Source organism: Carassius gibelio, chromosome B6, assembly GCF_023724105.1.
Source record: "Carassius gibelio isolate Cgi1373 ecotype wild population from Czech Republic chromosome B6, carGib1.2-hapl.c, whole genome shotgun sequence".
Taxonomy (NCBI): Eukaryota; Metazoa; Chordata; class Actinopteri; order Cypriniformes; family Cyprinidae; genus Carassius; species Carassius gibelio.
The window spans coordinates 15,301,871-15,314,249 of NC_068401.1; the positions used below are offsets into that span (position 1 = coordinate 15,301,871).

Genomic DNA, 12,379 nt, shown 5'->3' on the forward strand with positions numbered 1-12,379 from the left:
TCTCTCCTCCTTCATTCTTTCATCCTTTGCTTGTCTCACTCCTCCTAACACCTCTTTTTTCAACATGCCCCTTCCTCAGATGTTTGACCACTTACACCAGCGCCTCTATCAAACTGTGCCCATTCTTGTCTCAATCCTAATTCTTGACCCAATAACAAAGTATCCATAAAAAATATATATTATATATAAAATGTTTATGTATACAGTTTCCATTTGTTTGTTATATTAATTTTATTGGTTTCAACATTAAGTGTGGAAAAAACATCTGACATGATTTTTTTTACTTGGAGTTTGTTTTTCCTCATTGAGGCTAAGTGCTAAGACTGAATGTTTTTCCCCCATTCGTTTATTTCTTTATACAACCATTTCTCTCTTTTTTCTTTTGGTTTTGAATGGAAATGGTACATTTCTTTTTATTTGCTGTAGGACATGTCCCAGGCAGGAAGGCACAGCAAGCGCCGAGCAACCACAGCATTCATTTAGACACAATGCCAGTCTGAGCAGTCCCTTGTGGCTGCTTTTCTCTCTTTCTGTCTCTTTTTCCTTCCCAACCCTTCCTGCTCCTCTGTCTCAGCTCAGTAGAGCAATGCTTTGAATTATTTATCCAGCTAAAAGGGGTGCTGGTGTGGGCCTGGTGATTGAAACCATCTTAAAGAGCCAAGCTTTAAGACAAATGATGATACAAGATAATGCAACCTATAGGTGTAATAGAAATCATTAAAATATTTGGGCCCAGGAGGCAGTGAGGCTAGTGTGAGGCTTTTTAAAAGTTTAGCTTAAATGTGTAATATGAAAGCTGCTGGGGTGGTATTCTCAAGAAAAACTATTTGAAGCTTGGACCCAGAAACAGTACTCCTTTCATCACGACTTGACAAGCAGATAAAGTCATGCATGTTATTTAACACTCCTCTAAAAAGAATTTACTTTTTATTAACAATCTAAATGTTACAGGTCAAAGACCTTTTATCTATCTAGTGTTGACACTCACGTACAGATCGATGAGGGAGGTACATTGACCTTAAAAGTGAACTCTTTTGCTGCCAGGACAGTGAAAGACAGAAGCTCATATAGGCTACATAAGATAGATTGCAGACATGGAGCCAGGATCAACTGTCAGCGCTGTGCGGAGCCAGAGGGTTTGGTATGGAGAGGAAATTCGACCTGCAGTTATCATAATAAAGGAAGGGAAGATTCACAGCATTCTGCCTGATTCAGAAGCTTCAGCGCACACAGCTGGAAAGGTGAGCTTGACTGTGAGAGTGAGACACACGCCATCTGCTGCAGACCACAAGCACAGCAGTCCTCTGGTTTTACCCATAACCAATGCTGCATGGACTGAAATGATTGTAGAAAATGTTGTCAATTTCAATAAGCAAAATATTTACATTTTATATTGGGAAAATTTCACATTTTTATAGAACATTTATAAAATATGTATACAGTATATTTGACAGGGACACATAGATGTGTCAGTAGTTTGGCAAGCTGATTTTAAACACCTTCTTCAAAACCTTTAGAATAGTGTATGGAATTATTTTTTCTTTTCTTTTTTTCAAACTAAAATACACTGATTAAACTAGCTAATCTAATAAATACAGTAGTGTGTAAAAAAAGTGAATTCAATAAAATTATACTGGCATTAAAGAAAGGGTAAATTATAAAGGTAGATATTAATTTATAATTAATTATTTTATTTTTTGCTGTATAATGGTTTTTGTTTCATAATTATTTAAATTTAGCTTAAATAAAATTAAAATGTTATTTAATTTTTTTTTATTATTATTTTTTTTTTGCAGTTTCCATTACAGCAGCCTGTATAAAGTTTACAAATATCTATAAATATCAATGTGTGTTCAGTTATTGTTGCCTAGCACAGTCAAACTTTATTTTATGGTCAATTTCTCACTATTAAAAAAACATTAGGTATGAAGTTAGCCTAAAACTCCTAATTTGCTGTTTATTAATAGTAAGTAAGGTAGTTGTTAAGTTTAGTTAATGGGTAAGACTAGAGATGTAGCAAATGGTCATGCAGAATATGTGCTTTATAAGTACTAATAAACAGCCAATAGGTTATTAATAGGCATGCTAATAAAAAATTGGTCCATATACTAAAGTGTTACCCTTGGCATTATTAAAATCTCCTGGATGCTTTATTCAAAAAAATTTACATCCCTAACAAAACAGGTATTTTTCATAGTCTGTTTTAAGGTTTTGGAAAATTTTCACTGTTTTAAATGCATTAATTACAATATTTATTGGTCAATAGATTAGGTTTGAAATCTGTTTCTAACATATCTCCCAATTTGCATCCTTCATCTAATTTAACCTCAAACATTTTTCATTCCTTCACTAACTAGACAGCATTTTTTTAAACAGGTAGTGGATGTAGGGAACAGTCTGATAATGCCAGGTATAGTGGACTGTCATGTTCATGTTAATGAACCGGGCCGTACCTCCTGGGAAGGGTATTGGACTGCCACACAAGCAGCTGCTGCTGGAGGAGTCACCACAATTGTAGACATGCCTCTGTGAGTATAGACTTTCAAATTAACATTCTTTTCAGTTATAACGGATGGCAGATCTGGAGAAGACTACGAGTTCTTAATGAAAAAAAGTAAAAGTTACAATTCTGCCAGTCTCCCCCACTCCCTTGGATGTGGTTAAGAAATAATATGATTGATAAATAACATAAAAACTAACACAATGATTAACTCATGGTACACAGAAACAGCATCCCACCAACTACAACTCTTAGAAACTTTCATGAGAAGCTGGGAGCTGCAACAGGACAGTGTTTTGTAGACACAGCATTTTGGGGAGGAGTCATCCCTGGAAACAAGGTACTGACATACTGTACATACTGCACAAACTACAAAACACGTTTCAGTTACAGCCTGTTGTTTAACCTTCTAATATTCAAGTATTGTCACTCAATATTGGGAGTGCATCTACATCTAAAGGTAGACATTAACCAAAAGGTTAAATCAGGCTTTCATAATAAAGGTATTTTCGCATCAATGTATGAATTACAATAGTTGTTTGTAAATCTTTTATACCTTTTTCGCATATTGGAATAAATCTGTTGAGTAAATGATACCATGACTCACTCCAAAAGACATCACTTGCATTAAGAGAATTACATGACATTTCATAGAAACTAGGTCACACTACACACATTCATACTAAAATACCTTTTTTTAAAGGTTGCAAAGTACGTACGTATTCAAAAGAAGTATCTACTCAAAGTGTATGCGATTTCGAAAGAAATCATCAGTTTTTGAATAAATCAGTTGGGTAAATGATTCAATGATTTACTCCAAAAGACATCAGCTGTCTCCAAATAACCATTCTCCATACTTCATTCACACTGCACACATACACATTACTGTATAACATACTTTTTAACAGTTACAAAATACTTATTCAAAAGAAGCAAGTTCATTTACTGTAGAAGCAGCTATTTACTTGTTTGCTGCTTGAATGAATCAGCATCAGTTGTGAAGAATCGGTAAGTGATTCACAGTTTCACTCCTAAAAATTACTCCTAAAGATCCTAAAGTCACTTTTCACCAAATACTGATGTAAAAAATGTGTTGGCAAAATAACAATAGATATCAATATTTTCTTTGTATGACTGCCTGCCCATGTGTGTCCATCTCAGCTGGAGCTGAGGCCGATGGTTCAGGCTGGTGTTGCTGGATTTAAGTGCTTTCTGATTCATAGCGGAGTGGATGAGTTTCCTCATGTGAGTGACACAGATCTGCATGCAGCTATGAAACAGCTCCAGGGCACAGGAAGCGTTCTGCTGGTAAGCCTTCTCATTTTCTGATGGCCCCAATCATTTCAATTTGATTTCATGAAACATTTCTGCCATAATAAATGCCATATAATCAGTACACATGGTAAAATTGTGCACAACTGTCAATGATAAAAATGCATCTGGTCAGACATAATTTATTATTAGATGTAATTATGGAAATATAATTATGGAACTTAAATTAATGAAACCTATTTGGTTTAGTTTCATGCAGAGCAAGAAGTCGAGCATGCAGCTGCTGAGAAAGGGGGTATAAGACTGTTCATTTAATGTAAATTTAATTTCAGTTCTACTTGAAATCATGAACCTGTATTATTTTTTAAAATGGAAAATCCCGCTTTACTACTCTTACTCAGATCCACATGAATATTCCACCTTCCTGAGGTCCAGGCCTGACATTATGGAGCTTGAAGCCATCCGTACTGTCACTCAGCTCTGCTTACAATATCAGTATGTTATGATGAGACCATTTAGAGTGAAGTCCTCAACTTTTGATTTTCTAATAGTTGCTTCTGCACTAGTCTTATTTTCTGCTCTTGTTATCAGAGTAAGATGCCACATTGTGCACCTGTCATCAGCTCAGCCTCTGGAGCTCATCAGGGCAGCAAGAAAGGCCGGAGCTCCAATGACTGTAGAGACCACCCATCACTACCTCAACCTGTGTGCAGAGAACATTCCAGCACGTGCAACTCAGTTTAAATGCTGCCCCCCGATACGAGACACAGCCAACCGGGTATCAGCAATATGCATTACAGACAATGAAACCGATTCAGGTTGATAAAAAAAAGCTGATCAACAAAAGTTAGTCTTAATCATATTTCTGTAAAATTTACACTGGAACTTGTTAAAGTAACTGTTGACATTAAAATTAATGACTTTCTTCTCTGGAACGCTACATTTTAAAGAATACATATTTTCCCCATCCAATTACAACTGATGAGGACTGGAGCTTTCAAGCATCAAAAAGGATGTTAAACCACCACCATAAAAGTGACTCATGCACTAGATTTCATGTTTTCTGGAGTCAATACAATATAGCTTTGTGAGAGGAACAAACTGAAATTCACTGAAATTCTTTGCCTCTAGTCTCATTTGACTTCTTAGAACCATATAAGTCTTGATTGGGAATTAATTTTGACCAGTTCAGACTGCAAGGAAATCAGTTTTTTTTTTTTTTTTTTTTTTTTTTTTTTTCTCAAATCAGATCTTTTCATGCAGACTGTCTGCATTATTAATTGCAAGTGATTTGTGTGTTCAAACATAACCAACTTGTCTGAATAGGTTGCTTTGGTTATGACTCAAGCTTACTCACATTTTTGATGAGGCTTTCAAAACTGATGCACGATAAAAAAAATTAAGGTGCATCATCTTTATCTCCGAATAGCGGCCTGTCAAGTCACAGTGTGGAAATTCTCTGTCGCTCAAGAAAAAGGCGACAGAGGAGGCTTCCTTTTGAATACAGTATGAACACTTTTGCCATTTCCTTCACTGGTTTTGATGTTATCACTATGTGTCATGTTAAGAGTGATGAAAAAAAGTATGTTTTTAAAGGTTTAGTTTAAATGTGTAATATGTACAAATAGTGCTCATACAGGCTGCTGGGGTGGTATTCTCAAGTGAAACTAGTTGAGGCTTGAACCCTGAAAGAGCACTCCTTTCGTCACGGCTTAACAAGCAGATAAAGTTATGCGTGTTTTTTAACACTCCTCTAAAGAAAGTCAAAAAGAATTATTAATTCACAAATCAGATATCACTTATTCTCTAAATAAATTCCCACAAAGTTATCATACGTCCGTAGAATAATTGCAATATAGATCAAGACATGTGGACTTAATTATTTAATTTAATACTTTGATTATGGTGCTTTTGGATCCATTTTGAAGCTTAAAGGCTCCCCATTACTTAAAAAAAAAAAACTCTTTTTGTGGTGTTCCACAGAAGAAAGTCAGTCAGACAGCTTTGCAACATAAAAATGGCACAACTTTTTTTGTGTGTGTGAACAAGTCTCTTTTGATTGTCCTATGAACTTCCACAAACCTTAATTACAGTGCATTCTAACCATAATCTGTTTCCTTTTAGGAGCTCCTATGGTCTGCACTCAAAGCTGGTGATATTGATATGGTTGTGTCAGATCATTCACCATGCACACCTGACCTAAAGTGTTTAGACACTGGTGATTTCACACAGGCATGGGGAGGGATCTCTTCTCTGCAGTTTGGTAGGCTGTCAATCTACTAATATGCTCATGCACTCACATGAAGGCCAAAGTCCTTAATGAGGCAAACAGTGGCCCACCAACAATTGACCAATCAGAATAATGATTAACTACAACAACTGACGTTCAGGGATCAAGACAGAGTCCCAGATTGGACCCAGCTTAAAAAAAAAATATCTACACTTGTATGAATAAAGTATATAAACTTGCATTTAGCATGGATTTCTGCCTCAACTGGTCATCAAATTTTACCTGAACATAAGACAAACACAGTATGATGAAAACAAAAAACCAGGTTCCATAGCACTACTAGCAACATTGTTTCAACAAATTAAACCAAAGCTGTTTGCAAAAGAGTTACAAGGCTGACGAGAGCGAAACATTATACAAACATCAACATCTTAACCTAAACCTCATGGTTTGAAACTAATTTGCTAAATCAGGACCTGGACTCAAGCTCAAGTTTATCAAGACATTTTGCATAGGAATGAAAGGTCATTTGTCTTCCAGCTGAAGCTCAACAGAAGTTGGGTGATGCAACAGGACAATGACCCAAAGATCAGACGTAAATCAACAACAAAATGTGTTTAGCAGAAGAAAATAGGCCTTTGGATTGAGGCTAAAGAATAGTGAGGAATAGTGCAGGTTTCATCAATAATTAGGTTATTGCTTCCAAAAAAAAATTTCACTTACTTTTTCCACCTTGAACAGTATTTTTAAACTGTGAATTAATGGCCATTATCAAATTTTCAGATTTTATGGCTGAATGAATTTGTGCAGAAATGTATGGTATCACAAGTTAAATGACTAAATGCAAGAGTGTTCTTCTTGTGTTTTGAGTAAGCAAAGACCTGAGACATTTCAGATGGTGTTACTAAAAGTGTCATTCATCTCACTGTTTACCAACAGGTTTATCTTTGTTCTGGACTTCAGCTTCTAAAAGAGGGTTTTCATTTTCTGACGCAGTAAGACTCTTGTGTAAAGAGCCTGCTCAACTATGTCGCCTTGATGACCGAAAAGGGAGTCTCATTCCAGGTCACGATGCAGACTTAGTCATTTGGGATCCAGAAAAAGAGTTTACGGTGAGAAAGGCAGGGATTCACTCAAGCGTGTTGTGATGAGATGCTCTAAACGACTGACAGAAAGATAGAGCATGCTTGTTGCTAAATGTCTTCCTCTATGAATACACTGATAGCTTTTTGGAGCCTGCAAGTGAACACATTTCATTTTCTAGGTGAACAAAGACAACATACATCACAAAAACAAGGTAGGTAAAATTTTACTCAGTAGAACTGTTATGTAAAAGAAATTGTTTCTTTTTCACTTTTTCTTTCTTTTTAGTTAACACCGTACGTTGGTCTTGCTCTGCGAGGGAAGGTGAAGGCCACTGTTGTCCGAGGGAAGGTGGTTTACAGTCACGGCTCTTTCAGTTCTCAGCCTCTTGGGAAGCCTCTCTTTATTCAGCACAAAACACCATCCCCTTTGTGAACCAAGCACATAAAGCACATTACATTATCTCACATTACCCATCACTGTTAGGATGAGGTAGGGTAAAATGGTGCTGTGTGGCATGTCATTTTAGAGTACAGTTTATTTCATTGATTGTGCAGTATTCCGGTATATAAAAAAAATGCATTGGGTAACACAACAAACCATAACTACTACTAAAACAGAATTAACCTAACACTTAATCTTAATTGGATATCATTCCAAACCTTTATGACTTTCTTTCTTCTTATGGAAGATAAGTTATTTTGAAGAATAGAAGAGTTCTAATTGACTTCGATTCCCATTGTATTTTTTTGTCCATAAAATGAATCCAAACATTCTTTAAAATACCATCTTTAAGTATGCAAAATATTCTGTTTAAAATGGGTATATAATTTGTGTACATTACTGTTAAACATGCAAAAAACCCAAAATAAAGAGTTTACACAGTGAATATGAATGTGATGAGTTGTTTCATTCAATCATTTCATATTATTTGTTCATTAATAATGAATACTGTTGACATATAATGTTGTTGATGTCCAAGCTCTATTTTAAATGTAGGTTTCTTCAGGAAATAGTAGACGTTATTAATGTTTAACCCAACTTCAAAGCAAAACTGTGGGTTTCAAAGTTTGCTGCTTTCAATTTTTAGAAGTAATTTAATGGTTTACATGTAAAATACATTAATAATAAAGAACTTTGAATATTTTTGGTTTACTTGTTTTTATGAGTAGAGGTGTCAAAGTGTTATTCACACTAATGTCTCACATTTCACACATTTGAAATATACTGGTTCATTTATTGTATATATGATGGAAGTGTATAGTATTTACTAGTTGAACAAGTTTGAAAAAAAAAAATAGGAAAATGATATGTTTGTTAATGAAACAGCTGCCGTCACTACTCAGCTGCACTGTTCAGTATTATCAGGTCTCAAAGTGAGATGATTGGCCAACAGGTGAAAGGTTCTCCCACTGTTTACATGAGTTAACCATTGCCTCAGTCTGTCAGTGTCGCAGCAGCATTATGTCCTCTCTGTCCGTTCTTCCACCGGAATGTCTGTTACAGCCTTTTACCGTCCCCCAGCGACTTATGCTTGGACCTGGACCATCCAATGTGCCTGCACGGATCACAGCAGCTGGAGCACAGCCCATGCTGGGCCACCTACATGCAGAAACCATTGAGGTAATACAGTACAGTGTGTTACATTTATTAGGTGCATACTAAGGACTACTGACTTTAGGTCATCATTTTTATGTCGCTTTGCCATGTTGAATCATATTGGCTTAAAGGAATAATTCACCCAAATATTATAATTTACTCCAATATTATACTCCATTATATAATACTCCATTATTAGAATTTACCCATACATTGTTCAAAATGTGTACTGTAAACTGACATTCTCTCATATGGAACTGTATTATGGGATTCACGTGTCAGCAAAACAGTTAGGTTACCAAAATTGTCAAAATCTTCTGTGTTCAACAGAAGAAAGAAAGTCATGGGTTTGAAAGATTTTTTGTGTCTGAGTGAACTTTAAACAACTGCAACATAAGTAGCTAAAACGACTTGAATATGGCTAGTAACATTGTACCTGTTGAAGAAAATAAACAGTGTAGTATCTTGTTAATAAAAGATTTAAAATAATTTGTTGTCATGCTACATAAATAATCGTGTCATTATCCTTATCTATGAATTAAATGAAATAACTGTCTGCCTGTTTTGCTCTCAGATTATGAATCAGGTCAAAAGTGGCATTCAGTATGCATTTCAGACCCGAAACCGAGTGACTCTGGCTGTGAGTGGCCCGGGTCATGCAGCGATGGAGTGTGCCATCTTTAACTCACTGGAGCCTGGAGAGAGCGTCCTCATAGCCGTCAATGGCATATGGGGAGAGAGAGCTGCAGAGATAGCTGAGAGAATAGGTACAGATTGTGCTTTTACTAGAAAGCCTGAAACTAAGATTTATAAAGGTGATCCAGATCATCATTAATTCAGATATCAAACACTCTTCACCAGGTGCCAAGGTGAACCGAGTTGTAACCTCTGCTGGTGGGTACTTTACAAATGAGGAAATTGAGCAGGTACAAATTATGTTTCATTAACCATTTATGCATATACTTCAAATGATCATATATGTTTATCTCTTTTTATAGGCATTACACAAATACAGGCCAGTGGTGTTCTTTCTCACACATGGAGAATCCTCCACAGGAGTTGTTCACCCCATAGACGGCATAGGTGACCTTTGCCACAAGTGAGACATCTTGAACAGAGTTGCTTCAGATTAAGAACCTCTATTAAAATCAGCATTTTGCATATTTTAGTCCATTTTTAATAGTGCTGTCAAAGTATAAATCATGATTAACTGTGTACTGTGTGTGTGTGTGTGTGTGTGTGTATGTATGTACACACACACACAAACACACACACATACCCACACACACAAGTTAATATTTTCTATTTATATACTGAATGCATGTGTATTTAATATACATAATAAATAAACAGTACACATACATATATTATGCAAACAAAAACTTTTATTTTGGATGCGATTAATCGCTATTAATCGTTTGACAAATGTGATACTAAAATATCATTGTAACTAACAAGCTGTAAATAATTTACATTTAAGTTAAGTTTTTTATAATACGTGTGTGTTATTTTATACATTTTATGTTTTACATAATATCATTTATTTAGTTTTTATTTTATTTTAAGATCCAATTCTTGAAATTAACAAACTTTTAGCTATGACTTTTGCCTCAATAATCATCTAATTTGCTGCTTGTTAATAGTTGGCAAGGTACAGTTGTTAAATTTGGGTAGGATTAGAGATGCAGAATATGATCAAGCAGAATATGTGCTTTATAAGTACTAAGAAACAGCATGCTAATAAGCTACTAGTTAATAGTGTGAATAGGTCCATATACTAAATTAAAATTAAATTAAATGTATGCATTTAGCAGATGCTTTTATTCAGGCTAACATTTTTTACCTAACGTATACTTAATTGTTAACCATTTTTTTTCTTCTGTCATTCAGGTACAACTGTTTATTTCTGGTTGATTCAGTAGCGGCACTGGGAGGTACTCCTATCTGCATGGATGAGCAAGGTATCACCCACATTACATGCTCTGGCACTACAAGCAATGCCTGCATGGGGTCCATGGTTTCAAATGTACTTCTTGTATCACTAGGCATTGACATAATGTATACTGGCTCTCAGAAGGTTTTGAACGCACCTCCAGGAACTGCTCCAATCTCCTTCAGCGAGAGAGCATGGTGAGACAAAACAGCTTCAAGACTGATTTATTTCATTTATTTTTGAAATATTTTAAATTGAATGTGACAAATTCTCTCTTTTTTGACAAAACAGCCAGAAAATATTTAACAGGAGGACAAAACCAATCTCTTACTTCTTGGATATGAGCTGCTTGGCAAATTACTGGGGCTGTGATGACAAGCCTGTGCGCGCGTAAGAACCATTCATCACATTTAACAAGCGCTGATATAACAGCTCATTAAACACTGGAGCCCTCATTCATGTGAAGTTAGAAAACAAAGTAGTCCAAGAAGACAGAAATCAATATGCTCAGACCTCTGAAGTAATTCTTTATCACTAAACGATGATAGGATATTGTGCATATACTGTATGTTAAGGTTTCTCTAACTGTGCAGTTATCACCACACTGGACCTGTGTCTTTTTTCTATGGTCTGCGTGAGAGTCTGGCCATCCTCGCAGAGACTGTGAGATCATATTCTGCCCCTGAATACTCTGAGAAAAGTTAATTTTGTAAAAAGAACATATGTTTACCATATATTTTATTTTTATAGGGTCTTGAGAACTCATGGAAGCGGCACAAAGAGGTTGCAGAGTACTTTCATGAAGGCTTAGAAGAAATGGGCCTGAAACTGTTTGTGCAGGATAAGGTTGGCAGAAGAAGCCTTAAACATCACAACAGATCTCACATATACCGAATTATCATAAATCACATCACATTTTCTGAAAACAACTTATGTCTTATAGAAAGCAAGACTGCCAACGGTTACCACAATAGTAGCTCCTCCAGGGTATGACTGGCGGGAAATCACAAGGTATATTATGAAGACCTATAACATTGAAATCTCTGGGGGTCTTGGACCATCTGCTGGCATGGTGAGAAGCTATCAGTTTCAATTCATTTTAACTGAGACACCAGAACAACAAGACGTTCCCATGCATTTGCAGTGTGTTAAAATGACACAATGCTCAGTAACTGTTTTGTTTCTCATATTTATTCATTTATTTATTTTACAGGTATTGCGTGTGGGACTGATGGGATGTAACAGCAGCAAGGCCAATGTGGATAAGGTGTTGAAGGCCTTGGCTGATGCTCTAAAACACTGTCACAAGAGCAGAGTCTGACAGCATGACCCGCCGTCAATAAAAAAAAGTCCAGCATTTGAACCCTTTTTCAGTGGTGTTCAGTTCTTTTTTTGTGATAACCCTCTTTGAAGAAAAAGAAAACATAACCTTTGTGCTCCTCCCCAAACATAGGCTTACACACAGTAGCTATTCATTTAGCTGACACTTATAAAGATGTACAAAACCCAGAAGCTTATAGTATTAGTAGTTAATTACATATTTACTGACAAACTGCTATGAAATAGCCATACGTTTTCCTACTGTTATTTTATCTGTTTTCATTACAAACAAACAAACAAAAAGTGCTACAGTATAGATGGTCATATAATTAGAATATCATCAAAAAGTTGATTTATTTCACTAATTCCCTTCAAAAAGTGAAACTTGTATATTATATTTATTCATTACACACAGACTGATATATTTCAAATGTTTATTTCT

The 12,379-nt window shown here is 35.7% G+C and overlaps 2 protein-coding genes across 2 annotated transcripts; both read left to right on the top strand.

Annotated features, from left to right (window-relative positions):
• Nucleotides 1-1,013: 1,013 nt before the first annotated feature.
• Nucleotides 1,014-7,980, top strand: zgc:103559 (Allantoinase, mitochondrial). Its single transcript, XM_052557974.1, has 11 exons — nucleotides 1,014-1,241; nucleotides 2,377-2,528; nucleotides 2,726-2,840; nucleotides 3,662-3,808; nucleotides 4,022-4,067; nucleotides 4,174-4,267; nucleotides 4,364-4,550; nucleotides 5,897-6,035; nucleotides 6,942-7,114; nucleotides 7,267-7,299; nucleotides 7,374-7,980. The coding sequence occupies exons 1-11, from the start codon at nucleotides 1,095-1,097 to the stop codon at nucleotides 7,518-7,520; spliced, it is 1,380 nt and encodes a 459-aa protein (XP_052413934.1). The 5' UTR covers nucleotides 1,014-1,094; the 3' UTR covers nucleotides 7,521-7,980.
• Nucleotides 7,981-8,511: 531 nt separating this feature from the next.
• agxta (alanine--glyoxylate and serine--pyruvate aminotransferase a) lies at nucleotides 8,512-11,980 on the top strand. Its single transcript, XM_052557975.1, has 11 exons — nucleotides 8,512-8,708; nucleotides 9,259-9,451; nucleotides 9,546-9,610; nucleotides 9,683-9,783; nucleotides 10,575-10,645; nucleotides 10,730-10,814; nucleotides 10,909-11,007; nucleotides 11,211-11,280; nucleotides 11,368-11,463; nucleotides 11,561-11,689; nucleotides 11,831-11,980. Exons 1-11 carry the CDS (start codon nucleotides 8,550-8,552, stop codon nucleotides 11,936-11,938), a joined length of 1,176 nt encoding a protein of 391 aa, XP_052413935.1. The 5' UTR covers nucleotides 8,512-8,549; the 3' UTR covers nucleotides 11,939-11,980.
• The last annotated feature ends 399 nt before the right edge of the window (nucleotides 11,981-12,379 follow it).

Coding starts and splice junctions, on each gene's coding strand:
- zgc:103559 (XM_052557974.1), top strand. CDS start 1,095: ATGGAGCCAGGATCAACTGTCAGCGCTGTGCGGAGCCAGAGGGTTTGG. Junction 4,068..4,173: donor TGCAGCTGCTGAGAAAGGGG/GTATAAGACTGT, acceptor ACTCTTACTCAG/ATCCACATGAATATTCCACC. Junction 7,300..7,373: donor ACATACATCACAAAAACAAG/GTAGGTAAAATT, acceptor CTTTCTTTTTAG/TTAACACCGTACGTTGGTCT.
- agxta (XM_052557975.1), top strand. CDS start 8,550: ATGTCCTCTCTGTCCGTTCTTCCACCGGAATGTCTGTTACAGCCTTTT. Junction 10,646..10,729: donor TATCTGCATGGATGAGCAAG/GTATCACCCACA, acceptor TTGTATCACTAG/GCATTGACATAATGTATACT. Junction 11,281..11,367: donor TGGCCATCCTCGCAGAGACT/GTGAGATCATAT, acceptor TTATTTTTATAG/GGTCTTGAGAACTCATGGAA.